The sequence below is a fragment of the Antechinus flavipes genome, chromosome 1 (genome assembly GCF_016432865.1).
Source record: "Antechinus flavipes isolate AdamAnt ecotype Samford, QLD, Australia chromosome 1, AdamAnt_v2, whole genome shotgun sequence".
Lineage (NCBI taxonomy): Eukaryota > Metazoa > Chordata > Mammalia > Dasyuromorphia > Dasyuridae > Antechinus > Antechinus flavipes.
In genome coordinates, this window is record NC_067398.1 from 96,240,493 (window position 1) to 96,260,824 (window position 20,332).

General features: G+C 33.6%; 1 protein-coding gene across 1 annotated transcript in view; it reads right to left on the reverse strand.

Moving 5' to 3' along the window:
• The window catches only part of CNTLN (centlein), a 446,067-nt gene that overhangs the window by 293,506 nt on the left and 132,229 nt on the right, over window positions 1-20,332 (reverse strand). Inside the window, exon 7 of the mRNA XM_051970804.1 lies at window positions 16,419-16,552. Coding sequence (XP_051826764.1) covers window positions 16,419-16,552 — 134 coding nt within the window. The remainder of the gene's footprint in view (window positions 1-16,418; window positions 16,553-20,332) is intronic.

Below are 20,332 nucleotides of genomic sequence, written 5' to 3' on the forward strand. Positions count from 1 at the left end.
TTTAACCTGATTTTTTCTTGTGCAACATGATAAATGTAGAAATATGTGTAGAAGAATTGCACATGTTTAAACTATATTTGATAATTGCTGTTTGGGGGATGAGAGAGGAAAGAAGAGGAAAAAATTCATAAAACAAGGTTTTGCAAGGATGAATGTAGAAAACTATCTTTGTATGCATTATGAATAAAAAGCTATTATTATTTTTAAAATATTCTTTAAAAATATTACCCCTTTTTATCCTCACAAGGGAGACCTGAATTAAGTGACTTGCTCAAGGTCACATAGGTGTAGAGAGCTGGAACCCAGAAAAGGTGTAAGACAGCAGAGCACTTAAGGCTAATTACCTATTCAATGTGAGATAATGGTTCTATATACATATATTTAGATGAGATGGTAATATGATGGCAATCTTCACCATTGGCGCCTGCTGAATGTGTAGTGGTGAGGTAATCATGGGCAAGAATTGGAGGGCTGAGGGAAAGGTCAGAGTCTCTCTCACAGCACGCTGAGGAGGGGAGACTTCAGCCTCCACCGTCCAGGTTCCATCTTTGGCAAGCCCAGTGGCAGCTTCCCTGCCTCCTCACTTCTGTCTCTAAAGTCCAAGGATTTTGATGTTCCTGACTCTGACTGATCCTGAGCCCCTCCAGGGAGTGAGCCCAGACATTACACACAGGTAATAAGTGACTACATCGATAAAAAGAAGTCAAGGCTGAAACATGCCACTTAAATGGAACAACACCTATATTTGGAGTCAGAAGATCTGGGTTCAAAGCCAAGCCTTATCAATTATGATATGTATGACACTGATTAAATTACTTAATCTCCTTGGTCCTCAAATCATTTGTAAAATGATAGGTTTGGACAAAGGACTTGCAACATTCCTTCCAATTATAAAATAGAAATGGGATGCACATGTCTGACATGAAATGGAGCAATGCATCTATTCTATCAATTAGTCTTGAAGTAAAATATCTTTAAGAATGCAAAATCCCTACCCTTCATTCTGTAAATAGTAAAGGAATTGTGAAATTATTCAGGTCATTCTGTGGAATAGAGAAAGAATGATACTGCTTACTATACTTGTTCTCATCTTTATGATCCCTATCACACAAAAGTATAAAATGAGCCTTTAAATAATAAGATGAATAGTTTGAGTTAAAACAACAACTCTTGAATTTCAAGTTGGTTTTATTATATTTGAAGATTTTTTTTTCTTTTCTGAATCAGGGATTTATTTTAAATCTTAAGAGTCCTAACTCTTATCTAATGATATTTAATATTGAAACAGCAGATCCTTGACATTTTAATAAGTTATACTCATAATTTACTGAGCTCATTATCTCAGTTGACTAGAGCATGGCATTAACTAACAAGGCTAAAGTTGTGGCTTTAATCCCTTTTCAATTCAGTTAATTTCACTCCCTTACGCAGTCATAGAGTATACCCCTTCCCTAGCTAATTGTCTTGAAAATGAATGCGAAGGTCAAAAGAGGGAAGAAAATCCCACTACTAAGAAATATACATGTATATGGTACACTGACTATCATTATTCACCAAAGCTTCACATATAAAAGAAAGCAAATTTAAAATAGAATCAAGTCTTTCCTTTTCATTCTAAAACCTCATGGTCATAATCTCCTTGTGGGATACTACTGGTAGTAATATTAGAAAATGTCTTTAAATTTATAAATTTCAAAACTAAAATTATAAACTAGAACTACATAAAAATAAGAATAAACAAATTAAACAAGAAACATTACAGGAATATTAAAAATATGGAAGTCACAGATGTACCACAATAAAAAATGAACAGGTGTGGAGATAGTTCTTATGATAGCCCTGAGTAAAGAATTTAAGTAGATCAGTAAGGTATATCTATCCCTTGATGCACACAAAATGTATTTTTAACATGTTTTAATTCAATAATTTTATTATGTAGCCTTATAATCAAAGTATATTTTAAAAAATCAAATCAGAGTTTTAGTTTGAGATTCTTCACTCTAGACTGTCACCAGACATAACATGCCTCCGCAGAAGACTGATTTAGAGAATCTGAAGTGTATTAAATATTATTTTTCCCATTAAAATGGCAATTTCTTAAAAATCAAAAAAAAATTAATTCCTGAAATACTGGCCATGAAATACTACCAAAACATTACTAGTTATGTTGTTAATACTAAAAAAAAAAAATCTATTGACATATCTTTCCTCTAACAAAACAAATCACAACCCATCCATGATATATGTAGGTTCAGATTTTGACTCATGTACTTAATATGTATGACCCTGGTGAAGATTTCTTCATATATAAAATGGAGTGGGATTCACTGGCCTCTTAAGTCATATTTGGGCCTTAAAACTATGATCTTAACTATATGTGATGAGCTACACAGTGCAGGCAGCCAGCCCTATGTATGTGGACACACAATCTTAGAAATGGTTAAATCAAAAAAAGAAAAAAACAAAAATTCCATCATAACTAGTATTTTAAATTTTTTTTATTTTTGATTCTAAAAACAAGGCTAGATTTCATTTCACTCAAATGGATTGAATTTCTAATCAGAACACCAGCATACAAAATATACATGCCAAATGTTAAAAACAACTTCAGTACCTAATTGTAAAGAGAGAAGGTGTCATGGAAAGCAGAGAGCCAGAGTTGAGTGCAAGTTTCATGCCCTTAACAACTTTCTAAGACTATAAAAGATACAGATATAGACATAAAAATATAAATACACATGTACATAGTTACATATGTGTATGAAGATTATGATATAGATGTAGGCAGATAATCACACTTGTATATATTTTCATGTGTGTACATACACATACAGCTATCTATGTATGTGTATGTATAGAGCAGTGGATAGTGTGCCTTCCTAGAGTCAAGAAGACTCATCTTCCTGACTTCAAATCTAGTTTCAGAGACCTACTAGCTATATTGACTTTGGTCAAGTCACTTAATCCCATCTGACTCAATTTCCTCATCCATAAAATGAGCTGGAAATGGAAATGGCAAATCAATCCAGTATCTTTGCCAAGAAAACCCCAAATGGGAACACAGTGTTAGAAATTTGTGAAATAACTATCTACTGATGTATGTGTATATGTATGTGAGTGTGTATATATACATATACACACTCTTGACAAATAGATGATAGACAGATAGACAGACATAGATATGGATATATAATCAGTGATCTTCTGTGGGAGAGAAAGTTTCTACACCAAGAGTTCCTTATGCTAATGAAATCATATGTCTAGTAGCACACTACTTTGCTTTGCTTGACTATACTTATTTGTAGGTCAATGGAGAGTGATGAGTTCCGAATAACTAAAATAGTGACAGTTCCGAAAAAGAACCATGGAAATTGAATGTAAATCAACACATGATATGTTCACGTCTTGTTTTTTTTTTCCTCTCCCCTGTTTTTTTCCCTTTTGTTTTGATTTCTCTCTCCCAATATGATCATAAAGCAATGTGTGCTAAAATAAATAAATAAACACCCTAACAGTGGTGCTGAAATGGACAAAAGACTGGCCCCCTCATCCCTGGGTCAAGGGGCCTAAGGCTTATAGGAAAATGTTGTTTAACTAAATTAAGAGAAGTGTTTTTACAAAGTGCTTGCTCAACTATGTTCAGACAGAATGCTTGCCTAACAATGTCAGACATCCTGTAAGCCCCTCATTTTTCCCCTTATAAGCGGAAAGTTGAGTAACTGTAACCGCAAGGCTGAACAAGGATGCTTATAAGTCTGTCTCTACTTCTGTTCAGGATGGTACTGTACTGAGAGCCTGTCCCAGCCAGTAAATAAACATTTTCTAAATTACAAACATCTTGGCTGTCCTGAATTTTATTGCCTGGGCTATCTCACTTGGAGGTTCCACTGAGATAAGCCTTTGTCTCAGTCTGACAGCCAGTCCCTCTCCCTGGAAGGCCAAAGAGATTATGGATCCTTGAGGGTGGCCACTGAGAGACATTCCTCAGCCCCAATTTCCAGAAATCTCTTTCTGTGAACCAGGAGAGTGAGACCCAAATTTTTGAATTGGGTTCAGAATTGGCAGAGAGCATTTTAAAAGCCAGTTCTGGTTAATAAGATTTTGAGGGGCCCCTGTAGCTGTCTAACTATCCTGCAGCCACCTGTTTGGTCTGCTGAATACTCCTGTATCTGTAGCAAGTGGGGTAAGATGGACACAGAGCTAAATGATCTTGCTGGCCTCCACGGGATGTCGTGTGATGGTCCTGGTCCAATCTGGTTCTCTCATAATATGTGTTCCATGTTCTGTCTGTATGTGATTTGTCTGTCTGTTCTGTTGGCTGTGGTTCTTGCCCTGTGTGTGTCCTGTGTTATTGTTTGTTGGTTTGCATAAATAGAATAGATTTTTTTCCTATTCTACCTATTAATATAAAAATACTATTTTAGAATTTATAAATATCAATCACATCATGTTATCCTAACAATTTAGGAAAGTTGTTTTTTTTTAAAGCAATTAAGGGTAAGTGACTTGCGCAGAGTTCATACAACTGGTATCTAAGGCTGGATTTGAATTCAGGTCCTCCTGGTTACAGGATCCCATTATCTGCATTTCACAGATAAGGAAACTGAAGGAAGATAGAGGCTGACTTACACAGGGTCAAAGTTTGAGATCTCTCTGATTCTTAAATCCAGTGTTCCAACTACTACAACATCTAGTTTCCTGTTGGGACAAGATCTTTCTGAAAGACTGTTACTTATTTTTCTCTAGAGGGCTGGTTTCCCTGTCAGAATATCACTGAAATAAAAGGCTGCATTTTTATTTTTTACAATGCTTACAAAGAAGATACCTGTTATTGTAAGGGTTAGAACAAGTAACTTATGAGTTTCTTTCCAATAAAGAGATTTGATGATCCTATTGATGACCTTTGGGGGGCCCTGAAACTGTGTCCCTTTTAATCTGGGGGTGTTGGAATCCTTACTAACTGCTAACTAATTAGAGTTGATCTAATCTTACAAGAAGATGTTTTGGGCAGAACCTGAAACAAGGTACTAAGTAGAACTACCCATAATCCCTCTCTCTGGAAGGAGCATAAATAGGCCAATGGGCCAGTCGGAGAGTTCTTCAGAGTGAAGACGCTACAAGTCGAGATTTCAGCGGAATGACATGAAGAGTTGGAGCTGGCTGGAGGCTGAAGAAAGCAGAGGCAGAGGCTGAAGGACCAGACCTTTGGATTTGGTGACATTCGGAGAGAGCTCTTGGAACCAAGCAGAGAGATAAACCTCTAAGCTAACCGGGCTATATTTGGGATAATAAAAGATCTGAACTTTTATCACCTGGCTGCTTTTTGAGAAGAAAAAGATCACAACATTTTGGCGCCGTGAACGTGGGACTAACAGACCCCTCAGTGGATTTCAGTGGAAAAGCTACGATCCTGATTCAAGTGGAAAAGCCTCTGATCCTGATCCAGTGGAAAAGACTCTTCAACCCAGAAATTAGGGTGAGTGCAACAAAGAAATTTTGTTAGAAGAGTTAAAGTAGAATTTCAGCTAAGATGGGACAGATATTTAGAAAACAGCCTGTTTCTGTTCAAGGAAAATGTTTAGAGAGCATTGTCAAAGTTATGGAAAGCCAAGGTTTAATTATAAGTTTACAGCAAATCACTGAACTTTTACAAACTATAAAGGACATATGGCCTTGTTTCTCTCTTGATAAGGAATTAGATCTAAATGAATGGAAATTGGTTGGAGAGGATCTTTGTCAATTCTATGATAAAAATGGGCCTAACTCAATAATTAATACATATAATGTAATACAATTGGCTATAAGAAGTTATTTAAGTGATAGAATGATGAAAAGGAAAGTACAAGAGGAAGAAGTGCCAACTTTACTAGGTGAAAAGGAGGATGAATCAGATGAGAATGGAGTTAATTACAATTCTGAGTATGATACTTCACAGCAGGAGGAATTAGGTGATTCCACATCTCATGACCCTCCCCCCACAATTAACCCTTCATGGGTGGAACAAGGGGGAGGGAGAGAGACAGAAACACAGTCAGCTTCTCCTGTAAAGCAGAATTTGACAAGATTAGAAAAAGCATTAATTAAAACAAAAAATGAAGGAGAAGATATATCTGATTTTATAAATGCATATCCTGTGATTGAAGAGCTCAACTCCTCAGGTCAAAAAAGGAGAAGATACACTCCTTTTAATTTGGAAAAAATTAAAGATTTGAAAAAGGGTTGCACTCTTTATGGGGCTACATCATCTTATGTGAAGATGTTACTGGATAATTTGTCTTATGAAATCTTAACCCCGAATGACTGGAAATCCATCACTAAAACATGTCTTGAACCAGGACAAAATTTATTGTGGCTTTCAGAGTTTCATGAATTATGTAGGATTCAAGCCCAACACAATAGGCAAACAGGAGCTATTGTACAAGTTGCTTTTGACCAACTAACTGGAGAAGGTCAGTATGCAGAGAGTTCAGAACAGATTTATTATCCATAACAGTGTATGAGCAAATTTCTAAGGCTGCAATAAAAGCTTGGAATTCTCTCCCTGGACAGAAAGATGGAAATAATGTTTTCACACAAATAGAGCAAGGTCCCAATGAACCTTTTGCAGATTTTGTGGGACGTTTACAAACAGCTGTAATAAGAACCATTGGAGACAATGCAGCAACAGAAATAATGACTAGACATTTGGCTAAGGAAAATGCCAATGAGATTTGCAAGAGAATTATATGGGGGCTAGACAAAAATGCTCCTTTAGAAGAAATCATTAGACGCTGTGCCACAGTGGGCACAAATGCTTATTATGCCCAGACTATGATGAACATGGAAAGACAAGGTCCTTCTTGGCAGAGGAATTCTAGAGAAACTCGTCGATGTTTTCAGTGCGGAAAAATTGGACATTTGAGAGCTCATTGTAGATATGGAGATAGAGTGAGAAGACAGGGTGAGAGAAAACCCAAAACCCCATGTCCAAAATGTAACCGAGGCTTTCATTGGGCCTCTAAATGTATATTGACCCAGAAGAATGAGAGGCAGGGCCCTGCTCCAAAGTATAGGTGGGGCATGATAGCAGCTGAGGTTACACCCAGAGAGACTTTAGAAATTCAGGATTCTGATGTCATCAACCAACAGAAAAGCAATCAGGATTACAGTTGGGAAGAATACAGGCCTTTTAAGACAACAAGACAATATCCAATGCAAACGACTCCAATGTAATTACCAGATGATGAGGAGAAATCCCAAATTTGGTAAATAGAAGGGAATTAGATTGACTGCTTGGGGAAGAGGATCTCCTTATATTTCCACAGATGGAGAAAGAATCAGATGGCTGACTATGAAACTGTTAAAAAGACTTTAAAAGCTTCAGGAATCATTGGATTTCCTAACACAAGATGAAACTGTTTTACTTCTTGAAAAACCAGCAAGAATCATTGGGTTCCCTGAGATGAAAAATTGTTGATGAGACTTTTGCAGTACTTCAGGCTTACAGGAACTATTGGATTCCTGGCACATGAACTAATGGACAATGGAATCCTATTGGACTGTTTCTAGGACTTATGGACATGTGTAAATTTTTAGGTTGATTCATGTTGTTACATTACTACTAGCCTGTGTTATATTGCTATGTACTTATGTAAATTATGTATAATGCCTCCAATATTGATGGATTTATGTATACCATGTATATCTGTTACAAAGTTCTGGCCCATATTGATGGATTTATGTGTACCCCTCAGAAACCCCCTATGTTTTAAAACAAAAGAAAGGGGGAGATGTTGGAATCCTTACTAACTGCTAACTAATTAGAGTTGATCTAATCTTACAAGAAGATGTTTTGGGCAGAGTTCATACAACTGGTATCTAAGGCTGGATTTGAATTCAGGTCCTCCTGGTTACAGGATCCCATTATCTGCATTTCACAGATAAGGAAACTGAAGGAAGATAGAGGCTGACTTACACAGGGTCAAAGTTTGAGATCTCTCTGATTCTTAAATCCAGTGTTCCAACTACTACAACATCTAGTTTCCTGTTGGGACAAGATCTTTCTGAAAGACTGTTACTTATTTTTCTCTAGAGGGCTGGTTTCCCTGTCAGAATATCACTGAAATAAAAGGCTGCATTTTTATTTTTTACAATGCTTACAAAGAAGATACCTGTTATTGTAAGGGTTAGAACAAGTAACTTATGAGTTTCTTTCCAATAAAGAGATTTGATGATCCTATTGATGACCTTTGGGGGGCCCTGAAACTGTGTCCCTTTTAATCTGGGGGGAGGTTGATTTGGGGTCTCAAGCTCTCCCCTGGGAAAAGCACCCTTTTCCCAGACTACGCCCTTTCTAAGTTAAGTGGTCTTATTCAATTGGAGATCTTGACCAGTTAGAAGGCTAAATCAAATGTGACTAAACCCCAAATCTTCACAGACGTCCTAACAGGACCTTGCCCACTGTTGAAAATCTTTCTTCTCAGTGTAACCCACCTTTGCTATATCCCTTGCCCTCTAAGAAGTCTGTCTTCTAAGCAAACTGGCTTCTTAGTGTTACTAAACTATCCTTTGCCACATTCTTGTGCCTGTATTCACTGGGGTTTGCAAATTCTTTCCCAAAATCTGCCACTGGCCAAGGGGATCCCATTGCTGTTAGGGGATCTCCTTCTCTCTATTCTCATACCTCATCATTTGCACCTCACCACTATGACCTTTAAAAGTCTTAGCAAATACTTGAAAACAAAAATATTTAATGTGTTTTTGTTCTTTGTTTCAACTGAGATAAAAAGAAATAAATACTTGTTAAAGAAATGTTAAAGAAACAATTATATTCAATTCAACAGATTAAATATGGGCCTTTAGATGGATATTTTTGCTCTTTTTTTGTTAGTATGGATCTGTGATTTCTTAGAGTAAGAACTTATAAGTAAATATGTAATATATGTATATATGTGTATATATATATATATATACATATATATGTATATATATAATATTAGTAAATTACCACTTCCAAGGCAAATCAACAATTATTAGAAAACTTATAGTCATAAAGTCTCACAGGACACTAAAGAAGTTAAGTGAATTGTCCAAGACTACACAGCCCATATATATCAGACAAGACTATATTCCTACCAAACTGCCCCTCATAAATCAATTAAAAGGACAAAAAAAAAAACTAAAATGAACAAAATTTTGTATAACTAATACAATTGGTTTAAAATAATTGATATCCTGCATAAAAATAAACATTATTCAACTAAATAGTATAATCCTTTTAATTACAAATCAATAAATCAGTAATCATGAAATACCCATTACCTGTGGAGCATTGGGAGAAGTAATAAAGACAAAAATGAAATAATACTTGCTTTTAAGGATCTTTTATTCCACTGGCAGAGACAATATATACAGATATTAGTATATTCAAAATACATACAAAATAAATATGAGGTAATTAGGACAGAGGGAAGAAGCAATAGAAGCAGTTAATCTGTATGAGAAAGTAGAAATATAAATTATTTCAAACCACTCTTGAATAGAAGAAACAATGATCTATTATAAAAGGATAATGATCAAAGTTGATATTGGTGAAAAAATATAAAAGTAAATCAATCAAAGGGACTAGATAAGGAAGAACAAGAAATTATGGAACTGGAAAAAAAAAATCAGTGTTCAATAAATGCCAAAACTTAAATTATTTAGAAAAGATCTCCCTCATTGATATTATTCTAACTATAACTTCCTAATATTTCATCTCTTCCTATATTAAATCTTCAATTTCATTCTTCTCCATAAAAATCTTCAATCATCCCATCTCTCAATACCTTCTCTGGCCTTTACTTCCCATTCAAACATCACTTCTTTTTTTTTTTTTTTTTTTTTTTTCAAGAATAACCTTACATTTAGTCAAGTATTCTCAACTTTAAAATTCCTAAGACCATTCAACCTTTATTAACATTCAGCTGCAGAGTACTCCCACTATTTATATGATAAAGAAATCACTTTATTCTTCACTGATTGTCTAAATCACTCTCCTCAAAACTTTCCAATTCCAACCTTTTTCTTCTCATTTCTTCTCAAGCCTCCCACATATTCTACTATTCCCTCTCATTGAGCTAACAGTAGTATTGCCTCTTATTTTATTAATACTAGAAGTCACCAGATAAAATCTCTCTTTTGACTCTTCATTTCAAAATTCTTCAACTCATGCTTTCTTCCCCTTTCCTCCAGTCTCTAACAATGAGGTGGCCCTTCTTTATGCTAAGGTCAATCGCTCTATGTACCCTTTATCCCATCTATTCAGTATTTTTCAACAAGATTTAATCCCAATTATTTCTTTTCTCTCTCTAATTTTCAATCTCTTGACTAGCTCCTTGTCCTTTCTCCTTTCAAATATGCCCATTTCGGGCATTCTTTAAAATTCTTTTAAAAAAATTTTTTTAATTCTTTAAAATTCTTTTACAAATAATTTAAATTCTTAAAAAAAAAATTTCACTAAACTCTACTATACTCTGCTATGTAGCATCCTATACTTCCCTTTCTCAGCAAAACTCTTTTTTTGGTTCATTTAATTTATTTAATATTTTCCTCCCAGTTACATTCAACAAAAAAAAATTTTTTTAATTTGTTTTTAAGATGTTTGATTTTTAGGTTCTCTCCCTTATCCCCATCCACAATTAAGAAAACACATGTGAAGTTATGCAAAATATTTGCATAAAAGTCAAGTTGTAAAAGAAAACATAGATCTCCTACCCTAATGAAAATAAAAACCCTCAAGAAAAATTAAGTTAAAAAGAAAAAGAGATTCTGTAAGGAACGACCAGCAGGATGAATACAGAGAGGACTGGCGAGACTTATATGAACTGATGCTGAGTGAAATGAGCAGAATCAGGAGATCATTATATACCTCAACAATGATACTGTTTGAGGATGTATTCTGATGGAAGTGGACCTCTTCGATAAAGAGAGCCTTAATTGATCAAAGATGGACAGAAGCAGCTATACCCAGAGAAAGAACACTGGAAATGAATATAAACTGCTTGCATTTATGTTTTTCCTCCCGGGTTATTTATACCTTCTGAATCCAATTCTCCCTGTGCAACAAGAAAACTGTTTGGTTCTGCACACATATATTGTATCTAGGATATACTGCAACCCATTCAACATGTAAAGGACTCTTGCCATCTCGGGGAAGGGGTGGAGGGAGGGAGGGGTAAAATCGGAACAGAAATGAATGCAAGAGATAATGCTGTAAAAATTACCCTGGCATGCGTTCTATCAATAAAAAATTATTAAAAAAAAAAAAAGATATAGAAAACAATAGAGAATACTCCAATCTATATTGAAACTTGATCAGTTCCTTCTCTAGGCATGGATAGGATTTTTCATCATAAATCCTTCAGAGTAGGTGAGGATGATTGTACTACTGAGAATAACAAAGTCATTAACATCCCAGAATACTGCTATTACCTTGTATGCAATACATTTCACTTCATGCATGGAGGACTTTCCAGGTTTGTTTGTTTGTTTTTTTCCTGAGAGCATCCTGCACATCATTTCTCAAAGAACAATAATATTTCATCACAAACACATACCACAGTTTATTGAGCCATTCCCCAATTGGGGGAATTCCCTCAATTTCCAATTTTGTCCCCTGAGAAGAGATCAGCAAAATTCTTAAGAAAAAAAATCTAAGCTTGTTTGCCTCTACTTTCTTTTCTTTCAATCACTCAGTCCTTTGCACTCTGGATTCTGACTTCATAATATGAATGAACCTGCTTTCTCTAACATTATCAATAATTACCATTGCCAAATCTGTCTTTTACATTCTTCATCCTTCTTAATCTATCACTTTTGACACTATTAACCACCTTTCCTCCTCTGCATTTTCAACACACTAAACTCTCCTAATTTCCCTCCTAACATTTTTTAACCACTTATTTCTAAATATTTTTGGTTGGGCTATCATCAAATTCACATAATCTAATTATGGGTCACCTAATTCCCAAACCTCTGTCCTAGGCCCTACATTCTTCTTTTGTTTTAAGTTCTCCCCCTCTCTCTCCCTCTCCTTTCTGTCTCTCTCCCTCCTTCTCTCCTTCCCTCTCCTCCCCCTCTTTTCTCTCCTCCCCTTCTCCCCCTCTCTCTTTCTTTTTCTCTCTCCCTGTCTCTCCTTCTTCCTATCCTTCTCTCTTTCTATCTCTCTCCCTCTTCCTTCTTCCCTCAGTGATCTCTTTCACTTCCATCCCAAACTACATATCCAGTTTCATTCTATACCAAGCTCCAGATCTGCTCAATAATTGCCTAGTGGATGTTTCAAACTATGTATCCCAAAGACATCTCAAACTTAACATGTGCAAAACAGAAATCATCTTTTAACTCCGACCTACTCTATTTTTACACTTCCCTAGTTCTGTCAAAAGCAACGCCTTTTAAGGTTCCTCAAGTTTGTAACTTTGGTATTATCTTCAACTCCCCACTCTTCCTTATACCACACATTCAATAAATTGCTATATCTAACTCCAAATCTTCTAATTCCTCAATATCTCTCTCATCCCACTCCCTGCAATTTGCATAAATACCAACTACTTTCAAAACCTTATCTTCTCCCACCATGATAGTTCATCTTCCACTTTGTAACCAAATTGATAAAAAGGGGAGAATTGTAACACTGAGAATTCAAATATAGATGATGCCTGGAAAAAATGTTTATATCTAGAGGTCAAAAGAGTATGGAGGGAGTGGGTAAACATAGGGAACATGATTAGAAATTATGTATTGGAGAAGGTAAGTTTGAGCAAACACTGAAATATCCTAGTATAGATATGCAAAAACAGGATTTGAAAGGCAGGTACACATTTAGAGGGAAAAGGGTAGTACACCAGTTGAAGTTAAATATGATTACTGAAGCCATAGATTAAATAAAATTGCCAAATGACTACCACAAAAGAGGGAGGGAAGGTAAAGAACAGAACTTTGAAGAATACTTGTTATCAGGAGGAAGAGGTGAAGGAACAGTTAGAAAGAAGGATGAGAAATAGAAATGTGATATCACAGAAGCCAATGAAATAAAAATTAAGGAAGAAAAGGATGTCAAAGAAACTAAATACTTCCAAAAGTCATAGGAATCAAACACAGATATAAGGATGAAAACGTCATTGGTTAAAAATGAGAGAACAATTTCTGAAATGTGGTTAGAGATAAAAGCCAAACTTCAAGTGAAGGAATTGTCTGAGTAGGAGAAGATTGAAGAACCTTCTACTATCAAGGGACTCTGCAACACTGCTGTACTGGCCAGACCACCTTGGACAGAACTGAAGCTGTGAGGGAAGAACTACCACATAGCTCATGAGTGTAATAACAGAGGGACACAGATCCCTGCTGGCTGTGGGCACTTGCAGATCAGCAGAGTAGAAGGTGAGCATAAAATCAAGCAATAACTCAAAAAAGTGAGCAATAATAAACAAAGGAAGTAATAATAAAACTCTCTAGTTTAAGTTTCAGGAAAGAGAAGACAATTGTGGTTTTCAGTCTTGGTGGGGGTGGGAGTGTGGGAGATTGGAGGAGGGATATCTAGCCCTGGCATAGGAATGGAGAGAAGAGTCCAAGGTTGAGCCCTGGGACACAAGACAGAAAATAATACTAAGAAAGATCTGAGGTGTGGGGCATCATTCCCCATACCTTCAGACTAGAACTTGATCACACAAATAGCTGGAAAAGAAAAAGAAAGGGAGGGAAGGAGGGAGGAAGTAAGGAACTGATCTGGAGAACAAATTGAGGAGAAATAAAATAAGAATAGCTAAACTGCCTGAAAATTATGATTAAAAAAATCTAGGTATAATATTACAAGAAATAATCAAGAAAAATTGCCCCTAAAGAAAGCAAAGCAGAAATAGAAATAATCTATCTCCTGAAAGAGATACAAAGAAGAAAACTGAAAAGGAATAGCATAAACAAGTTTCAAAGTTCTTAATTTAAAGAGAAGATATTGGAAGCAACAAGAAAAAAATCTAAACATCATGGAACTACAACAAGGATTATATAAGACTTAGCAGATATTATGTTGAAGGGCCATAAGTCTAAGAATGCTATATTTCTTAGAGAAAAAGAGTTGCGGTTAAGACCAAGAGTAACTTACCCTGCAAATTTAAGTGTAAATGAATGAAAAAAAAAATGCTTATTTAATAAACTGAAAGACTTTCAGATATTTGTGACAAAAACAAGCATAATTTAAGGAAAAATCTTACATACAACATTCAAGAGAAATATAAAATAAATATACAAGGGACTTAAAAAAAGATAAAAATCATTTACCTCTTATATGCGAAAATGTTATCGGTTCTTTTAAGAGTGTCATTTTCACTTGGGTAGTTTGAAAGAAAGGCTTAGACTGAGTATGATGGGGTGAGATAGACAGATAGATAAATAGATAGGTAATAAATAAATATATATATATATTACATACATAAGTACTTCTGTGTGTGTATGTATGTGTATATAATAACTATAGGAAGATTTAAAAAGGAGAAATCTCATAAAAATGAGACAAAGCAGATATAAAAGAAACAAGTAGGCAGGAGTGCAGGTAGTACTAAAACCTTATTCCCATTCAGGATAAATTTATAGAGGGAACAATACATATATATTTAGAAAAGTATAAAGTCTTCTAAATTCAGAAAGAATTAAGAGGGAAGGGATGGGGAAAGAGGATAAGGGAAGAATTCTTAGAGAAGTGGGTAGATTGACAGGAATAAAAGTCTTCTAAATTTACAAAGTAAAAAGAGAATAAGTGAAAAGGACAAGGGAGATAAAAAGGATTGTGTAGATTAACAAAAATTGGCTAAAAGGAGGATATAAAAGTTTTCTAAATTCAAATAGAAACAAAAGAGCAAGGGGATAAGATGGGGAGAGAGGATAAGGAAGGGATACTTGGAGGCAAATAGGTTAAATAATAGGAGGCAAATAGAAAATAAAAATAAAATAGAGTAGACAGAAGTGATAGCAGGAGAGTGAGGATAGTAAGAAAAATAAAAAGAGAAAAAGAAATAATTAATTATAGTTAGAACGTGAATTGGAGGGGCAGCTAGGTGGCACAGTGGACAGAGAACCAAACTTGAAGTCAGGAGGACCTGAGTTCAAATCTGTCTTCAGACACTTAATACTTCTTTTCTGTGTGACCCTGGGGGCAAGTCATTTAACTCCCAATTACCTCAGCAAAAACAAAAACAAACAAGAATGTGAATTGGATAAATCCACCCATAAAATGGAAACAGATAGAAGATTAAAAATTTGAACTAAAATTGTTATTTTCAGGAAATATATAAATGATACACACAAACATAAAATAAAAATCAGAAGTAGAATTTATTATATAAAAAAAAGCAGGGGTGCAACCAAAATCTCAGAACAGATTTAATTAAAAGAAAAAATAGGGAATTTACACTATACATCAGTCATATTAATATTGTTTTAGACCATTTAAAATAACTAGACAATATAAGATTGGAATATTGTGGTGTAGGAAATGATAAATTGGCAAGTTAGAAAAATATGGGAAAACAATTTATGAAGGACGATGTTATATACCTTCAAACAAAGTCAGAAGACAAGTGGAAATAAAGATAGTATGGTTTTACATATATTCATATGAATATATATGTGTGTGTATATGTATATGTATGATTATGGATATCTATATTTATGTATGTGTATGTGTATATATATATATATGTATGTGTATGTGTGTGTGTGTGTGTGTGTGTGTGTTGTATATAAAAGTATATCTATGATTAATTATAGCCTAAGGAGGAAGGAAAAAGAGAAAAATAAAGTAAAAAGTTAACAGTAAAGAACAAAAGAAAACCTACAAGGAAGCAAAAAAAAAGGGTGGGGGGGAATAAATGTGAACACAATGTATAGTATTTATTATATACACTTTATTGAAATAGAAATTTATTACTTTATTGTGAAAACTTTCTTAAGTTTTGCTATGCACATGGCAATTTTTTTTTCTTTTCTTATTTTGTATTTAAAGGTATTTGTCATGGAAAAAAATTAAACTCAAAAGACATGGGATAGGATTCCAGTCAAACAACAATTACTATTTTGCAGCCTTTGAACAATGTTTTAACCTCTCTGCCCAGTTTTTCCCCATATATAAAAAAAGGGCTAATACAAAGGGACCTCTAATATAATTTCTAATTCCAAACCATATAATTTATATAATAAGACTGAAGAGAAAGTCAAGAAAGGCATCTGACTGATAGAATGAGGTATAAGAGAAATAAAAAGGGAATGCAGGTAGAGTGACTGATCTTCGAAATAATAATTCCATCTGTTTCTTTAAGACAAAAGAATTTAAGGAGAATATAATAAATATATGTGTACTGATATAACTTTTAAAATACCCATCTTTATTAGTGACTGAAGATACTTGCTTGACTAAAATGATATCCACATCCTTCTGCTTTATTTCAGCCTGCTTTTGATTCAATTGAAATGTCAATTCTTTGCATTTAAGCCGTGATTCCTCGATTTTTCTCTTTGCCTCAATTAAATCCGCTGCAGAAATCTAAAATTAAAAAATATATTTAAGAAAATATTAAGCATAATCAAGTACACTAAAGTAACAAAGTGATAAAACATGCATGAAAAAATCTGTGTATTAAATAAACTGAGTAACACATACAAAAGGGAAAAAAGCAAGTGTAAAATCTTCTATTTATTTACATTTCATTCCAAAAATTGTCACTTTCTGTGATTAGTAGTTAAGTAGATAAGTGAAAAAAAGAGTCGTATATGAAAGTAATATACTGTCCCAACTCTTAACTCAAGGTTTTGAAATGTAAATATCATTGTGAAATGCAAACAGTTATCATCTATAATGAAGTTATATGATTAGCAGAGTTTTACTATCCCTAAAGCACTATGTAAAATGTGAGCTATTATTATGATTTATTAAGCAAACACAATATGCAGATATCTCCTTAAAAGTTTAAATGTCTTTATGTGAAGTAAAAATGAGAAGGTAAACATAATTATACACTATAGGATACATCAAATTCTAAAGAGACCCATAAACATATTACAATATATTATACAGAGTATAATAGAAATAGGTAAGTTCAAAAGAGAGAAAAGTTTGGAGTAAAAAGATGAGTATTGGACATATAGACCTTTCCATACTTATTTACATTCATCACGTTTATCATTTCTTGGAAAATAATTATATTTCATGATTTGAATGTACCACAAATAATTAATTTTTAAATGTGTTGAGATAAACAAAAAGGAGATAAAACTATCCCTATCTGCTATTATGATAATTTGCTGAAAAATCCCCAACTACTAAATGATCAGGAAATTTGGAGACTCCAAAATAAAAGCTCACAAATGAATACCATTTCTATAAAATAAAAAAACTAGATAAAAATAATAAAAATAAATAATATAAATTGTTCCAGAGAACTAAAAAAATGCATCAAGTTCTTGGATCTATCAAGGCATACAAAATATTTGTATTCATATTCAATTATATTCAATTAAATTCAATTTTCAATTAAAATTCAATTAAATTTTCAATTTAATTAATATTCAATTATTCAATATATTATTTCAATTAATTCAATATATATTCAATTAAATTGAATTCAATTATTCAATTATATTCAATATAAATTAAATTTTAAAAACCACCTTGAAGAAATAAAGAACATCTTAAATAGCTAGAGGAATATTCAGTACTCAGAGCTGGGCTATGCCAATATAATAAAAATTACGATACTAGCAAAGATAAAGTACAGTTTTGATGCTGTTGCCAAACAAACTATACAATAGCAAGGGAATGCTTTATACAGCTCGATTAAAATAATTTAAAAATTCATTTGAAAAAATAATAGATTCAGCTTACCAAGGAAATTATGAAAATAGGTAATGACAAAAGAAGAATAGTACTTCCAAGGTCTGAAATAGTATTACAAAGCAGCAAACATCAACATTTTACTAATACCATGATATTGATAAAACAAAATTTTTAAAAAGAGGCAGATCATTATTAAAGGGTGAATAATAAAACAACATAAGTAGAAGCCCAGTGTTTGGTAAACCAGAAAATATAAATGATTTAGAAAACAGCTTTGTGCTTTAAAAAAAAAAAAAAAAACCTCTGGGGAAAAACTAAAAAGCAATCTAATATAAACTGGGTTTAGATCAATATTTTACATAATATTCCTCAATGTGTTACAAATGGACATGTTACTTAATATTAAAAAGAATAATACAAAAAAATGGAAGATCACATATTTTTCAAAAGCATGGATAGGAGAAATTTTTTTTCAAAGGCTTGTATTTACAAAGTAAGATAACTGATTATAAAAATCTGACGGGCACAAAATTTACACATCTAGGATAATAAAAGGAAACAGATGAATAGGAAAATATATTTGTATGAAAATTCTCTGATAAGCATTTTTTTAGCCAAGATATATATGTATCTCTATACATATACACATAAATAACATGTTTGTATATATTATATATACATATATATTATATACATGCATATGTTTGTGTTAATACATTGATATTATTAATATATGCACACATATGTGTGTTTGTGTGTGTGTATATATATACACATATATATAAAATAAGGGCATACCTATATAATTCCTATATCAATATTTATATTGTTTACATATCCCAAAAGATATTCTCAATAGATAAATAATCAAAGAATATAGGAATATGATTAAATATAGATTTGGATAGAAAAAATCATCAAAGAATATGAACAAAAAGTTCTTTTTTAAAAAGTACTTTTGGTTTCCAATTCTCTCATTATTATAGACTGAGTAGTTTTTCATATGATTGTTAGTAGTCTTGCCAGACTACAGAAATTAATCCAAGAAATAATTCATTATGATAACAGTTGGATTTATACCAAAGATGTACAATTCTGGAAAGCAGTTAATGATAGCAAATAGAATAGATGTTCTTTCTCTTTTCTGCTATTGCCATCATGTCCAGAACTTAAAATTCCCTTGAAAATGAGTGGTCATCCTTGTCATATAAATCCAACTTTATCATAATGAATTCTGTCTTGAATTAATCTCTGTAGTCTGGCAAGAATATTTAAAACGATTTGATATTTACAATCAAAGGTTCTGATAAAGGCCTCATTTCCAAAATATATAGAGAATTGACTCTAATCTATAAGAAATCAAACCATTCTCCAATTGATAAATGGTCAAAGGATATGAACAGACAATTCTCAGACGAAGAAATTGAAACTATTTATAGACATATGAAAATATGCTCCAAATCATTATTAATCAGAGAAATGCAAATTAAGACAACTCTGAGATACCACTACACACATGCCAGATTGGCTAGAATGACAGGGAAAGATAATAGGGAATGTTGGAGGGGATGTGGGAAAACAGGGACACTGATACATTGTTGATGGAATTGTGAACACATCCAGCCATTCTGGAGATAAATCTGGAACTATGCTCAAAAAGTTATCAAACTGTGCATACCCTTTGATCCAGCAGTGTTTCTACTGGGCTTATACCCCAAAGAGATACTAAAGAAGGGAAAGGGACCTGTATGTGCCAAAATGTTTGTGGCAGTCCTGTTTGTAGTGGCTAGAAGCTGGAAAATGAAAGGATGTCCATCAATTGGAGAATGGTTGAGTAAATTGTGGTATATGAATGTTATGGAATATTATTGTTCTGTAAGGAATGACCAGCAGGATGAATACAGAGAGGACTGGCAAGACTTACATGAACTGATGCTGAGTGAAATGAGCAGAATCAGGAGATCATTATATACCTCAACAACGATACTGTTTGAGGATGTATTCTGATGGAAGTGGATCTCTTCGATAAAGAGAGCCTTAATTGATCAAAGATGGACGAAGCAGCTACACCCAGAGAAAGAACACTGGGAAATGAATACAAACTGCTTGCATTTTTGTTTTTCTTCCCGGGTCATTTATACCTTCTGAATTCAATTCTCCCTGTGCAACAAGAAAACTATTCGGTTCTGCACACATATATTGTATTTAGGATATACTGCAACCCATTCAACATGTAAAGGACTGCTTGCCATCTCAGGGAAGGGGTGGAGAGAAGGAGGGGAAAAATCGGAACAGAAGTGAATGCAAGGGATAATGCTGTGAAAAATTACCCTGGCATGCGTTCTATCAATAAAAAGTTATTTAAAAAATAATAATAAATAAAATGATTTGATATTCATTAAGGGTATTTCCTGTAGATGTCTTACCACAATAAAGATATCCTTTATCCTTTGCTAAATTAGAGATTAAAACTTCATTTGACTCAGAAAA